This window comes from Maylandia zebra, linkage group LG19 (genome assembly GCF_041146795.1).
Source record: "Maylandia zebra isolate NMK-2024a linkage group LG19, Mzebra_GT3a, whole genome shotgun sequence".
Lineage (NCBI taxonomy): Eukaryota > Metazoa > Chordata > Actinopteri > Cichliformes > Cichlidae > Maylandia > Maylandia zebra.
Window position 1 is genome coordinate 5,188,523 of NC_135185.1, and position 26,324 is coordinate 5,214,846.

The window sequence follows — 26,324 nt, forward strand, 5'->3', positions numbered from 1 at the left end:
CGCCCATGTAGATGCCAGTGCCTCTTTTTCCACTTGTGCGTATCGTTGTTCTGTAGGAGAAAGGGACCTCGATGCATACGCCACTGGTCGCCATCCTTCTTCCCACAGCTGCAAAAGAACACCTCCGAGACCATAGGATGAAGCATCTGCTGATACTTTAATGTCTCTGTTGGGGTCATACATTGCGAGCACTGGGGGTGAGGTCAGGGCATCTCGTAATGTTTTGAAAGCTCTCACTTGGTCAGTTCCCCAATACCATGCGTTCTTTTTGGAAAGAAGATCTCGCAGGGCTTTGTCTTTTTCAGCTAAATGGGGGATGAACTTGCCCACTTGATTCACCATGCCCAGAAAACTGCGCAACTCTGACACATTAGTTGGCTCTGTCATTTCTGTAATTGCCTCCGTTTTCTTCGGGTCAGGACTGATTCCTGTATCCGCTATGATGTGACCCAAGAAAGCAACCTTGCTCTGGGAGAGCTCGCATTTTTCAACATTCAGCGTTATGCCTGCTTTTTCCAGTCTTTGCAGTGTAGCATGGAGACGGGAATCGTGCTCCTGATGGTTACGTCCCCACACCAATACATCGTCAATGTGACACACCACTCCTTCGAGACCCTCGATGACCTCCGCCATCATGCGCTGAAAGTGTTCGGGCGCTGAGTTGATCCCAAACGGTAGGCGGTTAAAGTGGAACCGCCCAAAGGGTGTGATGAAGGTGGTGAGTTTGGCAGACTCATCGGACAGGGGAATCTGCCAGAAGCCCATGTTGGCATCCAGTTTGCTAAACACTTTGGCTCCTGCGAGCATTCCGAGACTTTGTTCAACCGATGGCAGCACATATTTTTCCCTGCACACATACTCATTTAGTCCGGTAAAGTCTATGCAAAGTCTTAGCCTAGGGCTGTTTTTCTTTGGAACAACAACCATGCCGGCACACCAATCCGTTGGTTCCTCAACTCGGGTAATGACACCAAGCTCTTCCATTCGTTGGAGTTCCTCTTTTACCCTTCCCATCAGAGGCAGAGGAAGCCTTCGCGGAGTTTTGAGTGAGTACGGCACAGCATTCGGTTTGAGTTTAATGTGATAGGCCCGCTGCACTTTCCCTAGACCATTGCAAAGTTTAGGGTAAGTAGTCTTCAGAGTGTCCATTGAAACCGCGTCAACTCGCACCAGCAGGCCAAGAGCTGTAATGGCGGGCAGGCCTAGCAGTGGAGTGCTCAGGTTTCTTACAACATAGACCTTCTCTGTTGTCTGTTTCGCTCCGTAGTTGAGCTGTAGCTTTGTAAAACCTGCAACGTCCAGTGGTGTTTTTCCAGGGCCTAACAAAGGTTTTTCTGGCTGCTGGAGAACTGGTCTGTGTTCGTTAGCAAAAATCTTTGATAAGTCCGAGTCAGCTATTACAGTCACATCTGCTCCAGTATCCAGTTTGAAAGTGATTTTTGCATCTTTCACTTGTATGTTGGCTGTCCACGCCTGGCCGTCACTGGAAACTGAGCCTAGGAAGAAACCTTGCTCCTCTTCCTCCTCAATACTTTGCACTGTCTTGCTTTGTCTGCAGACTCGCTGGTAGTGACCTTTTTTTCCACATAAATGACATTTTGCATCATTTGCTGGGCACTCAGGTTTCGGATGTGGAGAGCCTCCGCACTTGTAGCATTTGTTACTTTGTCTCTTGCTATATTGCTGTTGTGTTTTGACAGTTTTATTTTTGAACATGTTGAACTTTGTTTTGTCGTGCTTTTGTATCACTCTGTCAACTGTTTTCGCATTTACATGCATTACATTTGTTTCACTTCTCAAAGCTGACTGTTGCTTTTTGATTTCTTCTGACTGCCTGGCCATATTTATAGCTTTATCCAAGTCCAAGTCTTTTTCCATCTGCATGCGCTCAGACAGCCTCGTGTCGGCCAAGCCCACTACTATTCTGTCTCTTATCAGCTCATCGTGGAGCGGTCCGTAGTTACAGTGCTCTGCTAATGCATGCAAGGCAGTCACGAATGCATCAACAGTCTCATTCGGCTCTTGTTTGCGCATATTAAAACGTGCGCGCTCATAAACAACATTTTTCCTGACAATGAAAAAGTTGTGGAAGCTATCTCTCACTTTAGCATAGTCCCGTTGGTCTACATCACTTAACTTTAGTCCTCTCAGGACGTCATCCGCTTCGTCTCCCATACAATATATGAGAGTGTTCACTTGATTTTCCTCCGAGCTCGCAGACAGATTACTTGCCTGACGGAATCTCTCGAAGCGACGGACCCATCTTGTCCATTCGTGTGGTTTGGAAAAATCAAAGGGCTCCGGTGGTTGGATGCTAAACGTAGCGCTGGGAGTGCTAGCCGCGGTGCTAACTCCTGCCCTCGGACGATCGTCTACGTCGTCATTCGGCATTTTGTTTCCACCTTCCCCTTCTCCTCACACTCGGCAGATGTATGGAGTCTTACGAGTCACACAGCACTTCTGACACCATGTGTGATTCTTACTCTGAATCTGAATAAGTACGCGGGACCACTGTGTGCGGTAAGACCATCTCTTTTACTTCCTGTATTACCATCTACCGGCATGCATTGCCAGTGCGTAACACGTAATTACACAATCAAACAGTGAACACATACTGCCCATACAACAAATGTACCAGAGACAATTATGAATACACCACAGACATGTTGTGCTCTCAGACCACTGATCGAAAGAAACGGAGGGAAAGAGAGAAAGCGGAGAAACGCCATTTTGTACGGAACGTTATCAAATGTTAAAGCTTTGTGGTGAGTACAATTTTTTGCCTTGTTTTATTCACAGCAGCTAATAACTCTAACTTTAACTCTATCAAGACGCACTGCAAGAAATCTATTTTTACACAACACTAAACTCTTCCTCGGCGAGTGGTGGTGATAAGCTAGTAACATTACACTTCTGGCTAACTTGTGAAGTAATTCGACCGTAACATTAGTCTTTGTTAAGTTTTGTTTTACGGTGGCAGCCAAATGGTGTTAATTGACACTGAGCTTCTGTAGCCGTAGTTTTTAACTCTGCAAAGACAGGGTAATACATGTTTTTCTTCTTTCTACTTTGAAATCGTTGCAGCGTTGATGAAGGTTTGACCAGCAAAAGGCTGGGCCGTTTTACATTCATGACTAAACAAATGTAGGTTACTGAGTATACATTCGGTTTAACATCGATGCATTTTGATGTTTAAGTCCTAGAGTTATTTTTATGTGAGATTGAAGTTTGTTAATTGAGCCCTAGCTGAAGAACAGCCTGTGTCAAAGTTCAGTCAAAAAACGCGGGCGAGGAAGCGAACGCCATGTTGTAGAAACGCCACACGAAAGATCTTAAGTAACATTCATAAACTAGTTGTTTTAATGACATTACATTGAATGTGCATTAGCACATAAAATATAATTTTGCTCTTTTGGGTGTTAACTGCAGATACATAAGCGCAGTTGTATCACTTAAGAAAAAATATCTTTGATTTGGAAACATAAAGCAACTTTTAGGAGAAACTCAACACTAAAAATAATATACATAGTTTTAACTTTTAATGTCATAAGGATTTCCTGTGAGATAATGATTAGACTAAAGACTATAGTTAAAAAAGCGTGAATATTGATTGCGTGTAATTTGCCCATTTCTTTGCAGTAGTTTACAAGCATTTTTCTTGTTTTTCATCTTGAATATTCAAAAACAATGAATTAAAATTTACTGTAATGCTGATGTAGCACAAGTTGTTTGTACTACAGCCTTCTGAATCACCCAAGTTAAAGTAATTTAAACTAGGGCTGCTCGATTATGGCAAAAATGATAATCACGATTATTTTCACTGAAATTGAGATCACGATTATTTGACGATATTTATTTAACCCTTTAAGACCTACTATAGAACCAAGTCCACCAGAGCTTATATTATTTTTATTTATTTATTTTTACATGCTGTAGTGCCATTTGTGGGAGCATTTCAAGTTGCTATACATCAATACAACTGTTATAGCCCATATTTTAATAATATGCATGCATTAAGTCCATAGTAATTACATAAAATTCAAAAAAGTGCAATAAACTACAAAAAAATTTGAAAATCGCTTTTGTTTTGTTTACATATATTTCTACTTGGAGAAGTTTAAGAGGTTTATCCCTCAAAACTTTAAATACAATAAAGTTGCAAAAAATAGTTTCCCACCACAGGAAATTTATTTTGAGTGTCTTCATAGTTTTATTTTGGAGATACAGCAATTTTTATATACTGCAGGAAAAACAAAAAACAATCCTATGATGCAAATTTGCAAAGAAAACAGCATGTGCATCATTTCACTGTGGGAAGTGTTACGAACAGCTGATAGGAACGGCAAAGCGTGTTTCTGGAATATTATGTTTTTGTTCATGCAAGCGCTTTTTATGCAATTTTTGCAAAGCTATATGTGGAACGAAACCGTGACCGAGGACAAGCTGATGGCATCAGATGTAAGTACAACTCCTCCGGTTTCATGTGCAAAACAAATTATTGCGCTAGCTTACACGGTTCAGGTTCTACAGGGATTTAAAAATAGTTACGCAAAACGGAGCGTGCTGCTCTGACCGGCTTTAAAGGGTTAACAATGACTTTAAAAAAATAATATAAAATAGTGTGCAACACCACTGAAGTTTTTTTTTTTTTAACTCTTTTCAACCAACGGCAGTCACTCTCCAAATAACTTCTGCTTAGCTTTCCGAGCTTCCCTCGGGTCCTCTTAATCAGCGGTCTCCACCCTTTTTTGCGCCACGGACCGGTTTATGCCCGACAATATTTTCACGGACCGGCCTTCAAGGTGTCGCGGATAAATGAGGGAGGGGCTAATAATCGGCTCGGTCATTTTTAATGATCGTTGAAAGCCCAGATCGTAATCGTGATTAAAATTCGATTAATTGAGCAGCCCTAATTTAAACTGTTTGTTTTTAAAATGAAGTGGATCTGTAAAATTTGCAAATTTGAAACACCAAGAAAGGCAAGGCAAGGCAAGTTTATTTGTATAGCACAATTCAACAACAAGGTGATTCAAAGTGCTTTACAGAGACATTAGAAACAAGAACAAATAAAAAGCATGATTTAAAATTGATTCTCCATTCGCAGGCAGGAAGTTGTCAATCAAGCACCAAAAATCAATGACCTGAAAGAAAGATGGCCTGCTCTTTTTGATGCAGTTCAGGTAAATATTTTTCCATAAGATAATTTGCAGTATGTATTCTTTTAAAGTAAATTGTATACATTAACATGTTGTGCCTATTTGTGCCTTTTTTTTTATACAGATAAACCAAGAATTCAGAAGGATCACCACTGTTAACCTGGAAACAACATTCATGGCAAAGCTGGACCAGTACTCTCAGAAAATAATGTCCTTGCTGTCCTCAAGAGGAGGGGCTGCAAAAATGCGCATTCGGCGCATCCAGAACATGCTGCTAGAGGTATGAATGAATGAAATGTAGTTTTTTTTTTTTTCCCAATAGGTGATATTGAGTCTTAAAAGGTAGCTGTTTACAACTCAACTATGTCAAATTATTGTTTAGAGCTTGAGGCACAAATATCAATTAAAACTATAAATACTTAATAATAAAACAAATTATAGGTGATGTGGATCATGATTGGCAGAGTAATTTGCAAGATTTTGCAGTTTTTCTATTTGTTACCTGGATTTTTCAAGTTCATGAATTGATCATTTCAGAGAAATGGCTCTTTGAAATGATCAATTCATTATTTTGATTATCACTGGAAATCTATAATTGGTACAGTTCAGGCCATATAAAGTCAATCTTTTTTTTTTTTTTTTTTGATGTAATTATCAAAAACCCATCCTCCTCGAAGAGCAGTTCAACATTCTTTTTCTTATTCACAGGATGATTCTGTGGAGAGAAGGCGAGAGGTCGCTATCCGTGGCTTAGTGGTGTATCTCAGGGAAAAGGAGGAGGATCTCTTCAAAGAGCAGGTAAATCAGACATGACTATACTTTGTATTAGAGCTACGATCTAATCTATTATTAATTGATTTCTAAATTTTTACTCAGTTGTATATAGTATTTGTATTCCATTTTTATCTTATTGTATATTTATTTTATTCTACTGTATATAGTATTTTATTTTATTCTATTCTGTACAGTTGTGTACTGTATTTATTCTTATTGTATTCTAATTTTTGCCTCATAACTTTTGCACTGTCCACTCCTGCTGTGACAAAACAAATTTCCCACGTGTGGGACTAATAAAGGCTATCTTATCTTATCTTAATTAATCGGCAACTATTTTGATAATTGATTGATCGGTTTGAGTAATTATTTTAGAAAAAGAAGTCCAAATTCTCTGGTTTCAGCTTCATAAATGTGAATGGTTTCTGGTTTCTTTACTCCTCTATGACAGCAAACTGAATATGTTTGACATTTGAGGTCATCATATTGGGCTCTGAGAAACATTGACATTTTTCACCATTTTCTGACATTTTCTGGACCAAACAACTAATCAGATAATCGAGAAAATTGTTAGTTGCAGCCCTATTTTGTGTTACTCTCATGTATAAGTATGATTACTTAAAACATTTATATTGATTCTGACCTACCAGGATGGTGGCGGGGATATTACCAATGAAGTGATGTGAGGGACCAAGCAGCCAAAGCAAAGAGGACACAAGCAAAAATATCTTCAAAAAGGGTTTTCTTTATTTTAACCCTCAAAAAGTCCAAAATTAACAAAATTCAAAACCATACTTAGCAGGCCCATAAAACAGGTCAACTAAATATAACTCTACAAAAAGTAATTTCCAAAACTTAAACAACAAAGTGAGACACAACTTAACTCACAAACTGACCTAATTAAAAAGACACATGAGGGTAGCTTTTATAATGATTTGGCCAAACCATTTGAACACAATAGGGGGGAAAACAAAAACACACACTAATATTAACTAAGCACAGAATAACCCAACTAAACCTAAAACACCCCTGCTCCTGGTAAGCCCATGGTTGGTCCTGCTGAGCAGGCATTTTGTCCCCAGAGTCCTCAGCCACGCCTTTTGCCCAGACAGGAAACAGCCACCGCCCAAACCCAGGTAACTCAAAGAAAGAGAAACATAATTAATATAACAAAACATTTTAGAAAAACCATACAATGCTACTATGTGCGCGCCTCATAATACCAGTGTTAGGTTTAACCAAATGATTAATGAATTATATTAATGAAGAATACTGCAAAGCAAAATAATAAAGTGAAAAATGGACTAATTTACCCCTGTGTGGCTGCTGCCATCACACACCCCCCCTCTTCAGGACTCTCGCTGGTACAGCGAGAGAGGAAGTCGGCGGTAACGTTGTTCTTCCCAGGAATGTGCTTGATGACAAACCGGAAAGGTTGCAGAGCAAGGTACCATCTTGTGATCCTTCCGTTCTTATCTTTCATCTTTTCCATCCACTGAAGTGCACTGTGATCCGTCTCCAGGGTGAATTCTCTTCCAAGAAGGTAGTACCTGAAGGAATCAAGGGCCCACTTGATTGCAAGGGCCTCCTTTTCCACTGTTGAATATCGAACCTCTCTCGGGAACAGCTTTCGGCTGATATAAGCAACAGGATGACGTTCTCCTTCCAAACCTTGAAGTAGCACTGCTCCCAGACCCCTATGAGATGCATCCGTTTGAAGGAAAAAGTGCTCATTAAAGTCTGGACTGTACAAAACTGGTTCGCTACTCAGTGATTGACCGATGTCCTTGAAAGCTGCTATAGCCTCCTCTGTCCAGTTAATCTGATTAGGACACTTGATGCCTATCAAGTCCGTTAGTAGAGCTGCCCTGGTGGAGAATCGTGGTATGAACCGACGATAAAAGCCTGCCATGCCCAAAAAGGATCTTAGTTGCTTCCTTGTCTGTGGGAGAGGACAAGACTCAATGGCTTGGATCTTACTGACCTGAGGCTTGATCACCCCATTCCCGATCACATGGCCCAGGTACGCAGTCTCAGCAGAGGCAAAAACACACTTAGAGGGGTTCACCGTCAACCCAGCAGTGCCAAGACGGTCGAAGACAGCATGCAGATGTTCCAAGTGTTCCTCCCATGTGGTGCTGTAGATGACAATATCATCAAGATATGCAGATGCAAAATCTGAGAAACCACATAGTACTTGGTCCATTAATCTCTGAAAGGTTGCTGGAGCCCCATGCAGCCCGAATGGCATCACTGTAAATTGGAAGAGACCCCAAGGTGTTCGAAAGGCAGTCAACTTCTTTGATCGCTCCGTTAGTGGCACCTGCCAATATCCCTTGCACAGGTCAAGTGTGGTCAAGTACTTTGCCTTCCCCAGCCGTTCCAGCAAATCATCAATGCGTGGTGTGGGGTATGAATCAAACAGTGATATTGAGTTTAGGTACCTGAAGTCTATACAGAACCTCATGCTTTCATCCTTCTTTGGCACCAGGACCACTGGATTACACCACTCACTCTTTGATGGCTCAATGATCCCCAAGGACAACATGAGGTCGATTTCCTTCTTCAGGGATATTAGCAGACGTTCAGGGATCCTGTAGCTCAAACGCTTTACTGCGACGCCCTCTTTAATGACAATGTCATGCTCAACAATATCTGTTCGGCCAGGATTCACTTGAAGCACCTCAGAGTTGCATGCAGCTCTCACCTGAAGCTGTTTATCATCTGGCAGATGACTAAGGTCAAAATCTACCACATCAGCAGAAGGCAAGTATTGCTCACCAACCTCTTCTTCCTCTGGCACACCCCTTATGAGCATCACCTCTGCTGTCTTTTCAGGGCGCTGCGCCCATTCCTTCAATAGATTTATGTGCAGAACCCTGCTGGAGCGTGGCTTTCCAGGGATGAACACTTGGTAAGTAGTGGACCCCAATTTCTTCTGAACCTCAAAGGGCCCTTGCCACTTAGCCAATAGCTTGTTGTTGTCAGTGGGGAGGAGCACCAACACCTTTTGTCCAGGACTAAAAGACCTCTGACGAGCTGCTCGGTCATACCAAAACTTCTGCTTCTGCTGGATTTTGGTCATATTTGACTGAGCAAGCTCACTCATTTTCTGCAGTCGCTCCCTCATCTGCACAACATAGGAAACAATGTTAACAGAGTCCATCTTTTCCTTGCCTCCCTCCCAGATGTTTCTTAGGAGGGCTAGAGGTCCTTGTACCTCATACCCATACAAAAGTTCGAACGGAGAGAAACCAGTGGAGGCTTGTGGCACTTCCCTGTAGGCAAAGAGAAGATAAGGAAGCCACTGATCCCAATCAGCACCATTCTTATCTACCACCTTCCGGAGCATCTGCTTCAGAGTCTGATTGAACCGTTCTGTTAGCCCATCAGTCTGAGGATGGTATGGGGTGGTCCTCAGGCTTCTAATGCCCAGCAGCTTGTACACCTGTTTTAGTAAGTTGGACATAAAGTTACTCCCCTGATCAGTCAGTATTTCCTGTGGGAACCCTACTCTTGCGAAGAGCTGTACAAGGCAGAAAGCTACTGATTTTGCCTTGATGGATTTCAGTGGGAAGACCTCTGGATATTTAGTTGCGTAATCAGTGATTACAAGCATATAGCGATTCCCTGACTTACTCTTCTCAACAGGTCCAACAATATCCATTCCGAGGCGCTCAAATGGGGTACCAATAATAGGCAGTGGTTGGAGTGGAGCTTTGGAAGGGACTTTGGAGGATGTCATCTGGCACTGAGGACAGCTCTTACAGAAGTAGGCTACATCTCTATGGAGGCCAGGCCAGAAAAAATGTTGTTTAATACGAGCTGTGGTTTTGTGCTTACCAAGGTGGCCAGACCAGGGAATAGAGTGTCCCAAATTAAGCACAGTTTCTCTAACCTCTTGGGGGACCACTAGCTTCAGAAGTGAGCCCATCTGATGGTAAAGTATGCCATTTTGCAAGACATAGTCACTTTTGTTAATGCCTGCCTCCTCTACTTGGTCCTTGTCTATTGCTCGCTGAAAACAGGAAGCTAAACTAGGATCAGTTTTTTGCAACTCTATTATATTGCCAGGAATTTGAAGTCCCAAAGGCAAGTCTGGGTCAGTATGCATTTCTGGGTGTACTATAGTATGCTGGAACTTCTCCTGTCTCCTCTGTCTGCGACTTTTCCGAGGCTTCACAAGTGCAACTTCCCATTCCTCATCAAAAAATGGCAAGGCACTGAAAACTTCTGAGGTTTCACTAGATTTTTGAGCTTGGGCTCTAGTAACAGCCACATTGCATTGATGATTCTGGTCTGACTCCAACAAATCAAAAAGCACTGGAAAATCTCGTCCCAGAATAGCTGAATAAGGCAGGTTATCAACCACCCCAACATTTAAAAGGTAAGTCTGTCCATTCACTTTAATGTACATGTCAGCTGTTGAGTACATCTTCTCATCTCCGTGCACACAACAAATGGGGATGGTATCACTGACACGGACAATATTGGGGGGCACAAAATCTCTGTGTATCAGTGTACGAGAACTGCCAGAATCAAGCAAAGCTCTTAAAGTTGTTCCATTAGCTTCAATTTTTATCATTTTAACAGTCTGGTCACACTGGAGCCCATGTTCAGCATGTGAACGTGGCATGAAACACATTTGAACCATCTTAGCTGAGGTTTTTGGGCACATTGGCTTTGTGTGGCCCTCTAACCCACAGAGGTAACAAACAATCTTTTTTGAATTTTTTAATGGTCTGCCAGCAAACTGGTTCTCACCCACAGGAGTTTTTTCTGCTGACAATGGCCTTTGATGATACATCTGGGCTGATTTGGGGCCTTCCTTTGGCATTTTATTTGCATTACAGGTCCAAGGTTGCCCTTTCCTCCTGGCAGCTACAAACACTTCTGCCAGCTCAGCTGCCTTCGCTGCAGAAGACGGATTGTGCTCTCGAATCCAAACCTGTAGCTCAGGGGACAACATTCTCAAATATTGTTCAAGGATGATTATTTCACCAATTTCTTGGTTCGTTTTACCTTTTGGCTGAATCCATTTCCCGTACAGATCTTTAAGTCGAGCATACAACTCCTTAGGGTTCTCATCAAGCCTGACTTCCAGTGAACGGAATCGCTGCCTGTAGGTCTCCGGGTTAACATCATACTTGGACAAAATTGCAGCTTTAACTTTGTCATAGCTGAGAGAGTCATCAATATCCATATGAACGTATGCCCCTCTTGCCTTGCCCGTTAGCAGTGGTATTAATCGAAAAACCCAGTCTGTTTTTTCCCAACGATATGCTAAGGCAATGCGTTCAAATGTAGTCAAAAAATGCTCAATATCATCACTATCAGTCAACTTTTCCAGTCTGGGTTCATGCAATGAAAACTGACCTGATAATGACTGACTGGATTCAGCTTGAGCTTGAGGAGAACTAGGAATGTGAGGTAGCTCCCTTGACTCTGGTGACTCTGTGGTAGGTAATGGTAGCTCTGGTACTGGTGATGTCCGGGACTGCACCTCTAACTGTAAAAGCTGAAACTGATGTTGCAATGCTTTGAATTTTTGTTCTTGTCGTGCAGTTACCTCTTCTTGCCTTGCTTCCCGAGCCTCCTGTTGACCCATATGAGCTTGCAATATTGACATCAGATCTGACAGAGATGGCTCCCTTTCTTCAACCTCAGTGCTCTCCACCATTTCAGAGACTCCAATTTCCTCCTCAGCATCAGCTTCCTTTTGAACAGTTACTCCTTTCTTCTTTTCCACCTTTCCTCCACGATGCATTTTTCTTTTTTTTTTCTGGGGGTGAAAAAGCCTCAAAGAAAAAAATACTGTGTCCTCAACTGGCAGATCCCACTGCTGCCACCAATTGTGAGGGACCAAGCAGCCAAAGCAAAGAGGACACAAGCAAAAATATCTTCAAAAAGGGTTTTCTTTATTTTAACCCTCAAAAAGTCCAAAATTAACAAAATTCAAAACCATACTTAGCAGGCCCATAAAACAGGTCAACTAAATATAACTCTACAAAAAGTAATTTCCAAAACTTAAACAACAAAGTGAGACACAACTTAACTCACAAACTGACCTAATTAAAAAGACACATGAGGGTAGCTTTTATAATGATTTGGCCAAACCATTTGAACACAATAGGGGGGAAAACAAAAACACACACTAATATTAACTAAGCACAGAATAACCCAACTAAACCTAAAACACCCCTGCTCCTGGTAAGCCCATGGTTGGTCCTGCTGAGCAGGCATTTTGTCCCCAGAGTCCTCAGCCACGCCTTTTGCCCAGACAGGAAACAGCCACCGCCCAAACCCAGGTAACTCAAAGAAAGAGAAACATAATTAATATAACAAAACATTTTAGAAAAACCATACAATGCTACTATGTGCGCGCCTCATAATACCAGTGTTAGGTTTAACCAAATGATTAATGAATTATATTAATGAAGAATACTGCAAAGCAAAATAATAAAGTGAAAAATGGACTAATTTACCCCTGTGTGGCTGCTGCCATCACAAGTGATGAAGATTGTAACCAGAGGTGCCACAACGTCTGATCCAGCCAACGCAAGGATCATACTTGAAGGAACAGAAGTCCTAGCAGACCTGGATGTACCCAGAGCCTGTGCCTTGCTAATGGGGCTGATATATGCACTCAACCTCAGCTACCCAAAAGAACTGAAAAACACTTTTGAAGTGTTTCAAAAGATATTCCTCGAGCTGGATGATCTGAAAGCCAGTCCTAAGGTAATGTCACTAAAAAGTAAACTGTTGTACTAAAAAAATGTGAAGAGTGAGGCTATCCTCAAATTAAATGGGAAATGTTCCACTGTTGTTTGCAATGTGTTGTGTTACATACTGTACAGTAGGCAGTAGGTGTAAAGTTGAGCGTTGAGCATTAAGTACACCTAGTTAAAAATAATGCACTTTAAAAGGATAGCTCGGGTCTTTTGAAGTGAGGCTGTATGAGGTACATATGTATAGTGAGTGTATTACACACAGTAGATGGCAGTCAGTAAGCTCCACCTACGGAGAAGCAGACGGGGCCACCGGCATGCAAGATGAGCCTCCATCCTAATAAAACTGATGTCAGTTTAAATGTACATTATATCAAGAATATGTTTACTGCTTTATTTTGCTATCAGACAGCCTTTTCTGTGAGGAAAGAGAAGTTCTACTGCTTGTTGTTTCAATCGCTCTGGCCCACCAGCGTCCATGGACAAAAACAGCAATTTTACCTGACAGCACACAGGAGTTGCTGGTCTCCTGCTGCCTTGATCAGTAAGTGTAATTGTGTTATTTGGTGACTTTGGTGTTAGTTCGGGTTAGTTCAGATTTACCAAAGTCACACAAACAAACTGAGCCTATCGTGCGTGTCGGTGGCAGGAATGTGCTGACTGCTGTCTACTGTGTGTAATACACTCACAATGTACTTCATACTTAAAAAAACCTAAACTATCACTTTAACACAAACAAACTTGAATCAGAGCATGACTGTCAAAATGTTCAGTCTTTTTGAGACAGATTTACAGGGGTGTTTTATGTCATTTATTTTATGGAGGCAACAATTTTGTCTGCTATTGAAATGTCAATGAGTCTGGAATGGTGGACTGGTGTTCTAATAAACAGTTTGATCATAAAACTGGAATTTCAATGCGTAATTTATTGTATAATTGTAAGTTATAAGTTATTGTAAGTTATTAGTACTCAAAAAAATTAAGGTAACAATTTGCATGGATATTTCTGAGTAGAATAAAAGTAAAAAAATAAGTTTTAATAACTAAATGGAGTAATTTTTAAACAATTAAAATTAAGTTGGTTCAACTTAATTAAGCTTGTAGAGGACAAAGCAAATCATGTTGTTTGTACGTAAGGAATAGAGTTTGCCTAACTAAAGAACTCTTGTGGCATTTACGCTATAGTGGCTAAGCTGAAGTAACTTAAAAAGATCCATGCAAATTGTTACCTTAATTTTTTTTACGTTAAGCCAGCAGATCTTTTTTTAGAGTGTACGCTTCTCTAGACTATAGAAATAAGATGAATTTTTTTCTCCATGTTCAATCCACTTGGCTCTAGACCTTACATATGCTCCTTTAGCTTTAATCAAGTACACCTCATCTAGCTTATTTTGTAAAGATTGTAAGCGTTCTGACTCTTCCGCAGTCATACAGGGTTTACCACATAATAAATGAATTTGTTCAATTAGATTTTTCTGTTCACATACGCGTAGGGCAGACACTTTCTTTCCCGTTTCTATAGCTAATTGTTTCACATTATATTTAAACCATTCCCATTTACTGACATTAGTCATGCTCATATTGTTAATTTCTGATTTAAGTTCTTTAACTTGTTTACAGAAGTCTTCGTTTTGTAATAAACTATTGTTAAATTTCCATATGTTGTCAGATCTTTGTTGTTTACGTAGAGATAATAAGAGACTTATCAGACAATGATCAGTAAGTGGGGTTGACTGGGTCTCACATTTCGTAACATATGATGATACTGTTTGGGAGACAAGCCAATAATCTAATCTTGAACATACGTTTTTATTTGATGGACTAAACCAAGTATATTTCTTCGTATTTGGGTTTGTCATCCTCCAATAATCGATCATATTGGTTGTCGTACAAAAGTCACAAGTAATGCTATCGTGTTCTGGTTGATTTCCTCTTTGTGGTTGTCTGTCAAGCCATGAGTTAGGAGCCAGGTTAAAATCGCCTCCAGTTATCACCTGGGTAGAACCATATGTAGTACTCCACTTTGCAATTAATTTACTTAAGTTAGACGACATATTTCTATTTAGCGACCTGTTATTGTATCCATACACGTTAATAAGAATAATTTTCTGTTCACAGACTTCTACCAACACCATGATTCAATGCCCCATTCCGTCGCTTTTATGATCAATAACTCTCCCTGCAAATTTGTTGAATAAGATCATAACTCCTGCTGAGTGAGTAGTACCATGTGAATAAAGAATACTATCTCCCCATTGATGTTTCCAAAATGTTTCCTCTTCCTTACCAGAATGTGTTTCTTGTAAAAACAAAATGTTTGCCTTAATTTCCTTGCAGAATAAGAACATGGCCTTACGTTTGACATTGTTTTTTAAGCCTCGAACATTTAAGGAACTTAATAGAACAGCCATCTATAAGATAAACAAAAAACAAAAAACGCAGGAACAAAATACAAAACAAGAACAGTAACGGCTTCCTTGGCACTTACTAGAAGGAAAAAAAAGTGCTTGAAGCAGGAATAAGCCTAGTGTCCTACCTATGTAATCCTAACAGTACTCCGACCCTATCACAGTACTACCCCTTTATATATGCGGCAATTTTAGCTCTGTATAGCTCACATTTAACTACGACTTTGCTTTTTGACCCTCTCCTATTTTTTATTTGTGTATTTTTTAACAGATATGTATATATAAACATATATATACACACATACATACCCACATTTTATGGTTAACTTGTAGTGACTTCTTCAAGTGCATCTCACAGATCGATCCTTTTACCGTCTATTATTGCATAACCCTCCTTTAGGAGTGCTCTTTTGCCGTTGTTTCGAGCTTCCTGCACCTTGGGCCACAGCTTGATTCGAGCTTCACGGTCTTCTTTGGAGAAGTCTTCTTTAAATTTTATGTTCAGTTCTTTGCAGACCCTGGCCTCTTTGGATTTCCTCCATACTTCATCCCTTGCCGTCCTCATGCTGAACTGTATGATGATTGGTCTTGGCACCTTGTTGCTCACTGCATTGTCTTTCTTCCCCAGTCGGTGTACTGTATCAACCATGAGCTGCAGTTTTTCCACTGATACAGGAACCACTCTTGTTAGAATGCCGATCACTGTTTCACGTGTATTCTCGTTGTCCTTCTCTGTCAGACCCAAAATTCTGAGGTCCCATCTTCTGCGGTAACGTGCACTCTCCCGACAGCTCTCCTTTAATTCTTTGTTTTCCTTCATCAGCGACTCAACCTTCGTCGTCAGCTTGTCAATTTCCTCTCTGTTTTTTTGGGTCGCCTGTGTATTTACTTCAATGCGTTGTTCGAAGGCTTCCAACTTCTTTTCAAGCGAATCAAACCTTTCCTCGCATCTCTTTGTGAAGCCAAGTAAAACTTCATATACATTCTCGATGCTCACCTGCTTCTCAGTTATTTTGCTTTTCATTTTTTTGGGATTGGGACTTGGTAACGGAGTGTGGTCACCTATGGGTCTTCCGATCTCTTTCTGAAGTTCCATCTCTTCTATATCTTCATCCTCACATGCTTCCCGCATAGCAGCAAGGTTGTAATCATGGTCGGAGAGGCTACCTGTTAGCTTGGGGTTAGCCATTTTTATCGCTCTAAGTTTATCTTTGTGTCTGCCTGAAGGTCTGTCAAAGTAACTTCCAGGGGGTTTCGCTTGCGTTCTACTTCCTTTGGAGTAACAGTTTGTCAGTAAAGTATTTTACAGGACATCAAAATCACGTTTCTTAATCAGACCCGCAGATTGTACAACCGCTTATTCCGCCATCTTTCTCTCCCCCGGGCGCTAACCGTATCATTCAAATATATTGAATGTCGCAATGTTGGCAAAGAGAGGAAGTAACGTAAGATTTGCGCATGCGGGGTACCGATCGGGTTTCCGGTACGGATCCGTACCGGAAACCCGAGTTTCAAGTGCTATAGTCTTGCTAAAAAAAAAAAGACTTCTATAAATTATTATTATCATTTCGTTTCAACAGGTATACTGGAAACTGATCTGCAAGCAGAGCTTTAGTCCTCATAATGTTGTATTTGTATGTTGAATGTTGTATTTAGGAGGAAAAAAATCTTTATTTTATGGAAACAGGCCCAAAAAAATGAATGTGGTCGGAAATTCAATAACCGAATTAAAGTCGCTCAACATCACAATCTGGAAAGTTTTTATCAAGGAATTTCATTTATGATGTCTATGTAGTCCTTTATTTTTTGTCCAATGTCTGATACGTCCTTTGAAATTGTTATGCCGTATATATAGTTATATGGCGTTTGTTTTAGTTTTTTTGTTTGTTTGCTTTTGTATCAACAGCTATATTCACCTTGGGGAAAAACGCGTGAGGCCAAGCAGCCAGACCCAGCTAGGTCTGGATTCTTGGATCCAGAAGTTTCTTCCCTTTCATGGATTATTCATTATAATATTTAGAATTTATTCAGTGTATTATGAGAACTACAAAGATGAGATAATGCTGCAGGTTTCCATTCAGGTTCAGTTGTGCTGCATTGTAGTCACCTGCAGGAAACCAGAGCAAAACAGAAAGAGGCATTATCACCAGTATTTTCATCAGCTGCCTTAATGTTTGACAGATTAGTACTTGTTGTTAAGCTGTATAGAGTAGTGCACATGTAGGCTAGATTTGTGAACAATACATTATTAAGAATCATTCAGACTGATTTGAAACCTGAACATTTGAAATAAACTCAGTAAAAAAACCAAACAAAAAAACCCACTGGAACAGCTGGCTTACAGTTTGTGAGTGTCAGCCGAGAATACTGTGAGAATATTTACAGTCCTCTCAGTAATTTATCTTTTTTAAAATTCTGTGTTAATGCAGGCGTTAATACAGGATTGTCGAAGTGTATGCTTCTATTTATTTTAGTGTTGCTCTCCTTAAAAGTGTGGAGAGAGGCAGAAACATGTTGCTGTTTGCAGATCTTTAATAGTGCAATCTGCACAGAATCTGAAGAAGAGAGAGAGATGAGAGATAGCCTTTATTTGTCAGTTGCAGGTCTTTTGCCCACAACCGAGATGACAGACCTTGCCGACCGTACATACAATACAAACATCACATTGGGGAGACAGGTCAGGCCAGGTAGCGAGGAAAAAAAACATTGAAATGTGGAACACAAAAGGATAATACAGGAATGCACAGGTATCAACACACCATAACACAATAAACACAGACAAGCAACATGGGAAAGAGTTCCAGTGTGTACATTTGATCTGGGACCGCTGCAATCTTTCGACTGCGCCTCCAGCTGACCCGATGTCTACATCATGGGGGAGGTAAGCATTGGAGGTGGCGTTGGATAGGGAGGGTGATGCGTCGGTGAGTGCTTATCAGTATATGTATGTGTGTGCGTGTCCATAGTTCAGCTGAGACAGTGTCCTTCGCCCTGCCAGGCTAAGTAAACAGTCTTCCAGCCAACCCAGGTGGCCTTGTAGGGAATGGGAAGGAACAGTCTAAACACAGTCGTTATCAGGGTGTTTTTGTTCGGCTCCAGCCTTGAGCTCTGGCCTTGAGCCCACAGCTGGTGCCGAAGGGGTAGCCGCATTATGATGGTAATTTTTCTTTTGCAAACAACTCATGAGAATTTCAAGCTGTTTTTAACACTCCGAGTCCAGCATAATGCATAATATTCACAATAAGTGCAGTAACAGTTATTAGTTAGTGACCTGGGAGGCCCGATGACTCTCTATTTGTAAACAATTATTAGAAGCGAACATGCTTCAGGTCAGTCAGTCAATGAAGTACAGCTAATGTTTGAACTTCAAACAGACTTCCAACTTTGTCTGACATCATAAAATTCAGTCTCTGGTGGGACACTCCCATAGGGCTTAAAATCTCCACCAGTTGCTCTTAGAACTGAAGAAGCTTCTCAGATGAGAGGTGAAACGTCTTGAAGGAAGCTTAAAGATGTCCAGACGCTTTTCTTTGAAAGCTCCTTAGACTACAATGACTGATAGCCTTCTTGACAATTTAGTGTAAAAGTATGTCCTTCGAGCCGGATTTGAACCAGCGACCTAAGGATTTCAGCTACTGCCTCTACAGTCCTCCGCTCTACCAACTGAGCTATCGAAGGCACGTCGATGTTTAGCCTCACGCAGGACAGGCTGATGGGTTCAGTCAGGGTGAAGTTATCCATGCATGTGGTTTGGCTAATGAACGCCGGCCTTCACCTGACTGCTCGTCTTTAGCTAATGATGTTTCCTTTTTCCTCCAGCACGTTTGAGGTTTGTGGTGATGACCACGTGACTGATTCAGGAAGTGGTTCACAGGTTTGGCGTGCGATTCAAATTCTTCTCTTTTCTTGGCAAATCTTTTGTGTGATGAAACCAGCAAGAAAGCGGAGATTTCCCCCTCTCTGGGGAGATTTTGAACTGATCTCGCCTGATAAGGTATTGTGTAATAAGGTCATTTATTAGTAATTAAACTAAGTAATAAAGTATAAAGTACACAGCGGATCCCGTGTTGTTATTTATTTCTTCCAATTTCTGGTATATTAAAAGGCGAAGTGTCTGTTGTGTTCAAAAGAACTTGGATTCAAAAATCCAGGTAAGCCGTTTAGGACGCAGTGATAAGACTGTATACAAACATAAAATTGCACAGTTCATTTGTATTAGACACCATTAATTTATGTTTAAAATGTGACTTAATTAGGGACATCTGTAACTGAATATTGCCTTTTTCTTTCCTCATCAGGGGAGAAGAATGACGTGGATTTTCCCCATTTTCTCTGAAAACTATGGTTTTCAGGACACACATCCAAAGAGAAAGCCATGGTCATTGTGTCCAAGGCATCTGCAGTTAGTTCATCAGATATGTGGACCCCTATCAACACTGATACGTATCTAGCTGTGACGTGCCATTTTATACACGCAAGCAGCTCTTTGCATTCTGTTTTCCCTGCAGCAAATGCTGCTGAAAATTTAGCAAAAGTAGAAGCAGCACTTGTGTCAGAATGGGGTATTACACACACTTTTAATGCCTTGTGACTGATGTGCGTGGCACAAATTGTGTGGCGCAAAGTTTAAATTGACACATTAAAAAGGGCTCCTGACTATATAACTCTGACATCTGACATCTGGGCAAACTGTAGGAAGACAGTGGGTTATTTCAAGAGCACTTTCCACTGGAAACATCACTTTACTTTTTTATTATAATATTCTACACAACACCATGTTGTTTAGGTTGCTGCTGCAATGATACTGGAAATAATCATTTTTTGTTGGCTACTTTTGTAGAGGAGGCTGACACAAGTGCTGGAGCAAATGGGCCAGCTAGCATTGAAGCTAATTCAAGAGGTGGATACATGCTAGAACAGCACATAGCATAATGCGCCGACGTGTTCATGACCTCAGGGAATGCGTAAAAGTAGCTTTGGCAGACTTACACACTGACATTGCCCCACTCTCATCAGAACACTATGAAATTATTGCAGGATGTCTAAGAGTGCCGTCCATATTTAATGAGACCACAGGTAAGCTGTTAGAGGAGAAGAGAGGGTCATCATCAAATTTCAGTCATTCAGAGGTTTTACAAGGTAAAGCAGGAGATGCAGGGAAGAGGCAAAATTCTGAATATACTGCTGTTATAAGAAACAGCGTCCTTCCTCCTCCTCCTCATCATTACAACCCCATATATCAGAAGCATTTCAGCCTGTGAATGAATGTATATGGATACATTCTAATTATTTTGTTGTATTTAGTCACTTGGAGCCTGTTTGCTTTGGTAGCAAACGTCATTTGGACCCCACAGTACTGCAGATGAGGAACAGTACTGTGGAAAAGATGTTATTTTTGTTTACAAATTAATAAATGTTGTCCCTATTTTACATGTAACATGTCCTTAATAATTAAAGCACATTCACATAACAACTTTCTCCCTAGTTTGTTTCCACCATATTCATAAGTTCAGAATTCATGTATTGGCGTCACAAACATTCATTTCATCAATTCAAAGCTCCCTCCTGGACTCCCACTCTCTGTTGGGCTCACTTTTTTTTCTTTGCAAGCAACATTCGTCCCTCAAATTTTTACAGGTGCACTTTCTCTCAGGTCAGTAGTGATGGTTTCATTAAACTCCCTCTACTTTCTGATTACTAGTCCTTATATTAAGGCTATGAGTATTATTATACTGAGGTGATGATTGTTATTTGCTCACTGATAAATTAAAAAACTGGTGAAAAAGTATCTTGAAATGCACAGAAGAAATCAACAGCAGGGTGGTTACAGTGTATCTACCTGCTTCATTTAACAAAGAATCATAAGTCCCCCATCTGTTTGCCTGGTAACCAAATACCGGTCGATCCAGGTCGTGTCCTGTGATGCTCCTCAGATGGATCAGCGCCAGATGTTCATACACCTGCATGACTACAAATGTCAGTGATACAAGCCTGTAGTTATTTAATGCTATGATGGATGTGTTTTTTGGGGATTGGAATTTAGGTGGACCTTTGAAAGCATGATGGCGTTTGACAGGGTTGAAAAGTCTAGATAGAAGCCAACGGGTCAACACAGATGTGGAGGGGTGAGGTCTGTGGCTCCGCTGCAGAGGAGGGGGGGGGGGGGGTGACAGGGAGGCTGGCAGGGCATCTGGGAGCTATTTGCTAATCATGCTCTCCCTATTTCAGTGGGGACGAGACAGCTGGAACGTTGTCATGAGCAAGAGTAGGAGTTTTTGTGGTGTAATCACACTGAAAAATAAACCATCACTTCCCTGCAAACACAGGCTGTGTGTGTGTGTGTGTGTGTGTGTGTGTGTGTGTGTGTGTGTGTGTGTGTGTGTGTTGTACTGGGTCTGTAACACCTTTTGTTACAACAGACTTTAAAATGAAATGGCAAAACTCTCTCTGGGCATGATGCTTTCCTGATTTTGTGTCACTTCACTACTACTTCCCTTGTTACGTATGCAGGCTGAGTTTCAGGAGGAAGGGTAATGCTTGGTCTATGCTTCAGTGGGAAATCTACGCCATACCTTGCACCATAACCGGAAACTTCTTTTAAACCTATGATGTAACCTTCCACGTAGCCTGAAGTGCACCTCCACAGAAATGTAGCTACATGTCGGGTCAATGCAGCCTGAAATGATCCAAATGGCATTAAAGGTTGCGGTGTAGGGTTAGAGGAGTTTTTGGTTATGTCGTAAGTGAGGACATACGTTTCCTGTAGAAGTCTAAATCAAGTTTAACAGAGGCGTATTCTTACCTGAGGTGGGGTAGTGTGTGGACAAGGGCAGGAATGTGTCCCTTTTAAAAGTGCATTAGAACAAGTTCTTGGCTGGAGGGGGATGGTTTCCTGTAGTCCTGTAGGCTTTTCCACACTGATGCAGGGTCATTACTCAAGAAACCTGCTGTCAGCTTTTCAACACAGCGTCTTTCGGCAACTTAAATCTCCTTTCAATTCCCCAGTTTGTTGTCGTCTTGGTGCTTATTTTATCGAAATGAAATTATCATGTCTTTTTTTTCTTTCTCTGAGAATTTGGGGGAATGGAGATGAGGAGTGGTCAGTGCAGAGCAGCCTTGAAATAGTTTTCTTACCAGTGTTTCATATCTTTATGCAGCTAGATGGAAATAAAACGATCACGGAGAGATGCAAAATGTGTTGGGGTTTTTTAATTTTGTGTCTCTTTTAATCAGTCTATGTCACTAATACCAAAATAGACCAACATATGCAGTGTGTGTGCTCTCTTACTGTCATAAGTTGCCTGCATGTTTGTAAAACCAGTTATTTTTCCTTTCGTTGTGATGGAAAATGTGTGTAGACACCTGACGTAGGAAGTCTTTTTTTGTCCGCGAGTAAAACACGTGGAAGCATAAGGTAATGGTACTTTTCAAAAAATGTTCATTGTGAAACATTAACTTACATCAGGTCAGTTAAACAGTTGTTTTTTATATTTATTTTATTGATTAAAACTTAAACATAATTAACGAGGAAAAAATGAACCCACATTCCTAAAGGACAGTCCTTCGTCTACTGACTGGTCACATAAATGAAAAGGGTGAGATTGTGTTTATATAAATTTAAAGACACAATCATTGTTTTGTTTCTTATTAACTTAGTTTCAGTTACTAATTTCCTACCTTGCCCGTTCAACCCCAAAAAAATACAGCTGCAGTACATTGTGGTCTTAAATTTTCCATTTATGACCCATCATCAATATGCTGCAACAAAACCCTTATGAATGAAGAAGCAGTTGGTCAGGTGTGTAAATCTAATACAATTCTCTCTTCTCTTTCACTGCTAGTTCTCCCACAGATGTGACTTACTTGATCCCAGCTGACCAAACCAACCCAAATACCAACTTTCTTATTGTTGCTATTAGCTCAACCTTTAAGTTAATTTCTTTACTCAAATTTTTTTTTTACCTTTAAAAAAACAAAATCCAAATTCTAAGATCAAACAAAGTCCAACTGAAGAATTAAAAGTCAAATGGAAAAGTTAACTCCCTCCAAAATAACATAAATGTACAACTTTTCATCTAACTTTTTTACATTTGTCTCTTTATCACATCATTTAGATTAAAAATGTAACTTGGAAAATGTTTAGCCTATTATTCTTTTTTAACAGGTTATTTTTTTATTCTTCATCTCATTTCAAGGTTGGGTGAGTGAGGCCTGCGGTTCAGAGTAGAGCCACCGCTCCTCCACATCAAAATGAGCCACTTGAGGTCATTTATGGACCTGACTAGGTGAGCTGTTTATGGTACGTCCGACCAGGAGGATACCCCAGGACACACGACACGCTGAAGAGAGCAAATCTCTCAGCTAATTAGGGAGCGCCGAAGTATTCCATCGTAGGAGCTGGCAGATGGTTGGGAAGAAAGTGAGCTTGTCATCTCTCCTTAGACTTCTGCACCTGTGACCTGACCTAATCTCTATCTTAAATTTTAAATCCAGAGTACAAAATTAAAAAAACTAAATTATGATTTAAAAGTCTATTTCACATGTTGTATGAAATATCACACAGAAAATGTTAAAAATTCAGGGTTGTTGTTTCTTTTTAAGTTTGTTTGCCTGATGATTTTGAATTTGATATTTTTATTAAAGAGATAAAATCTGATTAAAAACATATTTTAAGAAAAAATTGATGAAATAATGATTCTCTACATTTCGAATGGTTATATTTTTCTCTTTTACAATTTCTTTACATTTTTTACTTGAATTATTTGAGTCAAGTAAATTAATTATTTTATTATTTTACAACAACTTCTTTTCTATTGGCATACATGGTCTTCCACACTTATCATCATGCCTGTTTCACAGGAAATACCTGCTTACTACTAAAAAATCTAAGAGGTGGGCAGAGATTCTATCATATAGTTTCTTTATTTATAGCTGATAAACCCCTGTCTGTCACTTTTACTCAACTGTATCCTTAACTCACTGTAACTGTCAGTAATAAAGCCGGATCTGGCATTTTTATGGTTTGCTTTGTACGGTTTCAAAGAGGAAACATTGATGGAAAAAACACACAAAAAGCTCAAACCAGTCTACCTATAATCCTCCATGTCAACTCTCCACTGTCCGCTGAGACAAAACCCAACAAAATACAAAAATAAAATAAAAGAAGAAATTAGTCAAGCTGCATAATCAGATCAGCTAAATGTTGTTAAAAATTAATTCAGTGTGAAAATGTGTGCTGTCCATGTTCTTAAGACAGGAGATTTCAATCACACCCAGAGAGATCAAGAGAGAAAGAAAAATAACCATTGTAGCCCTGGTAGTCCAAACATCCATGAAGTATTTCCACATACACGTTTTTTCTTTTTACACAACATAAACACATCAGCGAGACAAACTGGAAAAATAAGAACATATTCATCAGCTTTTCCACTCTGCAGCCCAACATTCCCCACTACTCCAGAAAGAGTCCTAAATTTGGTGTCCTTCATGTCTAAATGCTGTTTCAGAATTGCTCACAGTCAGTTCAGTAGTTATTCATCTTTGTTCAAAGGCAGATTCTGTATCTGTCTACGGTTGTGGACGTTCCAAGAAAACCTTCGCCTACTGTTGCGGCGAGTATGTCAAGATCATCCACGCAATCACAAAGTAGAAGAGGAACACCGGGTACACCACCAGTGCCTTGCGGTTGGGAGGCTGGCTGTCGGCGAGGAAGGCTGTGGACGCGAAAGTCGACCAGCCGAAGGATGCCGTGACCACCGCCAGCCGCACTGCGAATACGACCCTCCCGGAGCTGATGACCAGGACAATCCTACACACTACCATGGCCACTGTAAGAGGCATGATGCAATATCCCAACACGCACAGGCTCTGGAAGAAAGAGATGGTGCCACCCAGCAGCTTGGAGTTGAGGGTGATGATGATGGAGCCAAACCACACGATGACGAAGACCTGGGAAGAACAATATGTTTTTGTTAGCAGGGAGTCAGCAGAGGCATTTACTTAAAATACAGAAAAACTGCACATTTAATCCCTGAGGTATCTCAATATATTTGAGAAGTGCGTCTCAGCTGTTCTACATAGTAAAGAAATGGTGCTGTGGTAAATGAACGCAACAATTCTTTGGGCCTAAATTGTAAGAAATAAACGTTTAAAATTACAGAAATAAATCCTGGAGCTCAATGCCCAGACTTTCCTGTAATTATAAAGTAGAATTATTTTGCTAATTCAATTCACATTTTCCAAAGACGTCCAGTGGGCTGGACTGGAGTCTTTGCTGGGCCAATTTTGGACCCTGAGCCTTATGTTTGACTCCCCTGCTCTAAGCTATTGCACTTTTGGCACAATCTTACACATAATAGGAAAAACACCGCACTTTTCCCCTTTTATATGTGTTCTCCCTTCATTTTAGTCCCTGACACACGGACACTGTGATTCACCTCCTCTCAGAAGCTCTCGATCTGTAATCCTGTCATGAATAATCTACGATTTACATTTAGCTAATAATACTTTTAAGAATTTTCATGCGACACAGTGTATGTTACTGTTCGATATTAGTAGTAATGAGCAGAACTCACTAATAACTTTATAAATGTGGTTGAAACGGCTCATTAATTCATGGAGGGATACGCAGTAAAGTTTGAACTGTTGGATCCAGAGATGATGAACCCTCTAACCTCAGCGAACTGCGGTCCTCCCTGGTCCTCGTGGTCGGCCGCACCGCCCTGCAGCAGCAGAGCCAGCGTGACGCAAAGCAGCAGCGGGCCCCACAGGTCCCAGTCCCGCAGCAGAGCCGAGCTCCGCTTCGGGTAGAGGACGTGGATGAACTTGTTCCCCACCGCCCGCAGGTCCCTCATGATGGTGTCCTTAACCGGTTCGTCCAGAGTGGAGAATTCATCATCTCTTCTAGACGGGCCGACGGGCACCGAGATGTCCCCTTCCACCGGGATGTCCTCCGCGATGGAAACGTCTGACAGCCCGGCGAACGGTCTGCTGGCCTCCTCCGATGCCGCCATCTTACCTCGCTGAGAAGCTTTGTGAAAACGTCGTCAGAGCTTCTGGGAGATTAGTCAGAAAACTTCATTTAACTTATTTAAAAGAAAAAAAAGCAGACAGAGCAGCAGTTACTGGTGAGTTTAAATCCTGTTCTGTGACTTGGACTGACGGCGTATGCTCCACGTCAGCTGAGGATTGTTTACTTCCGGCAGACGCTGGATATCCGTGTGGTACGTTCAGGTTCACCTGCGTCAGTTCCACCAGCT

General features: G+C 40.9%; 3 protein-coding genes, 2 long non-coding RNA genes and 1 other non-coding gene across 6 annotated transcripts; 3 read left to right on the top strand and 3 right to left on the bottom strand.

Annotated features, from left to right (window-relative positions):
* The first annotated feature begins 2,634 nt into the window (after nucleotides 1-2,634).
* Nucleotides 2,635-6,700, top strand: LOC143413978 (uncharacterized). The gene is made up of 5 exons (XM_076877546.1): nucleotides 2,635-2,765; nucleotides 5,105-5,180; nucleotides 5,281-5,436; nucleotides 5,865-5,954; nucleotides 6,581-6,700. Exons 1-5 carry the CDS (start codon nucleotides 2,647-2,649, stop codon nucleotides 6,614-6,616), a joined length of 477 nt encoding a protein of 158 aa, XP_076733661.1. The 5' UTR covers nucleotides 2,635-2,646; the 3' UTR covers nucleotides 6,617-6,700.
* Nucleotides 6,701-7,239: 539 nt separating this feature from the next.
* On the bottom strand, nucleotides 7,240-11,123 carry LOC143413977 (uncharacterized). The gene is made up of 2 exons (XM_076877545.1): nucleotides 10,953-11,123; nucleotides 7,240-10,878 (listed from the first exon to the last, which is right to left on the bottom strand). Exons 1-2 carry the CDS (start codon nucleotides 11,121-11,123, stop codon nucleotides 7,240-7,242), a joined length of 3,810 nt encoding a protein of 1,269 aa, XP_076733660.1.
* A 518-nt stretch (nucleotides 11,124-11,641) lies between these two features.
* LOC143413979 (uncharacterized) lies at nucleotides 11,642-13,569 on the top strand. Its single transcript, XR_013094548.1, has 2 exons — nucleotides 11,642-12,668; nucleotides 13,067-13,569. It is a non-coding gene; the product is annotated as an uncharacterized LOC143413979 (long non-coding RNA).
* A 4,890-nt stretch (nucleotides 13,570-18,459) lies between these two features.
* LOC143414127 (uncharacterized) lies at nucleotides 18,460-20,518 on the top strand. The gene is made up of 3 exons (XR_013094676.1): nucleotides 18,460-19,060; nucleotides 19,172-19,217; nucleotides 19,365-20,518. It is a non-coding gene; the product is annotated as an uncharacterized LOC143414127 (long non-coding RNA).
* trnay-gua (transfer RNA tyrosine (anticodon GUA)) lies at nucleotides 18,658-18,744 on the bottom strand. The gene is given in 2 exon segments: nucleotides 18,658-18,693; nucleotides 18,708-18,744. It is a non-coding gene; the product is annotated as a tRNA-Tyr (tRNA).
* Nucleotides 20,519-23,838: 3,320 nt separating the features above from the next.
* On the bottom strand, nucleotides 23,839-26,288 carry yipf6 (Yip1 domain family, member 6). The gene is made up of 2 exons (XM_004554674.6): nucleotides 25,740-26,288; nucleotides 23,839-25,014 (listed from the first exon to the last, which is right to left on the bottom strand). The coding sequence occupies exons 1-2, from the start codon at nucleotides 26,076-26,078 to the stop codon at nucleotides 24,667-24,669; spliced, it is 687 nt and encodes a 228-aa protein (XP_004554731.2). The 5' UTR covers nucleotides 26,079-26,288; the 3' UTR covers nucleotides 23,839-24,666.
* Nucleotides 26,289-26,324: the final 36 nt, after the last annotated feature.

Excerpts from the sequence above, each read along its gene's own strand:
- LOC143413978 (XM_076877546.1), top strand. The coding sequence starts at position 2,647 with ATGAATACACCACAGACATGTTGTGCTCTCAGACCACTGATCGAAAGA. Across the intron at positions 2,766-5,104 it reads TCAAATGTTAAAGCTTTGTG|GCAGGAAGTTGTCAATCAAG; the intron begins GTGAGTACAATT and ends CTCCATTCGCAG. Across the intron at positions 5,437-5,864 it reads TCCAGAACATGCTGCTAGAG|GATGATTCTGTGGAGAGAAG; the intron begins GTATGAATGAAT and ends TCTTATTCACAG.
- yipf6 (XM_004554674.6), bottom strand. The coding sequence starts at position 26,078 with ATGGCGGCATCGGAGGAGGCCAGCAGACCGTTCGCCGGGCTGTCAGAC. Across the intron at positions 25,015-25,739 it reads GAGGACCGCAGTTCGCTGAG|GTCTTCGTCATCGTGTGGTT; the intron begins GTTAGAGGGTTC and ends TGTTCTTCCCAG.
- LOC143413977 (XM_076877545.1), bottom strand. The coding sequence starts at position 11,123 with ATGACTCTCTCAGCTATGACAAAGTTAAAGCTGCAATTTTGTCCAAGT. Across the intron at positions 10,879-10,952 it reads GAAATGGATTCAGCCAAAAG|GTTTGGATTCGAGAGCACAA; the intron begins GTAAAACGAACC and ends CCTGAGCTACAG.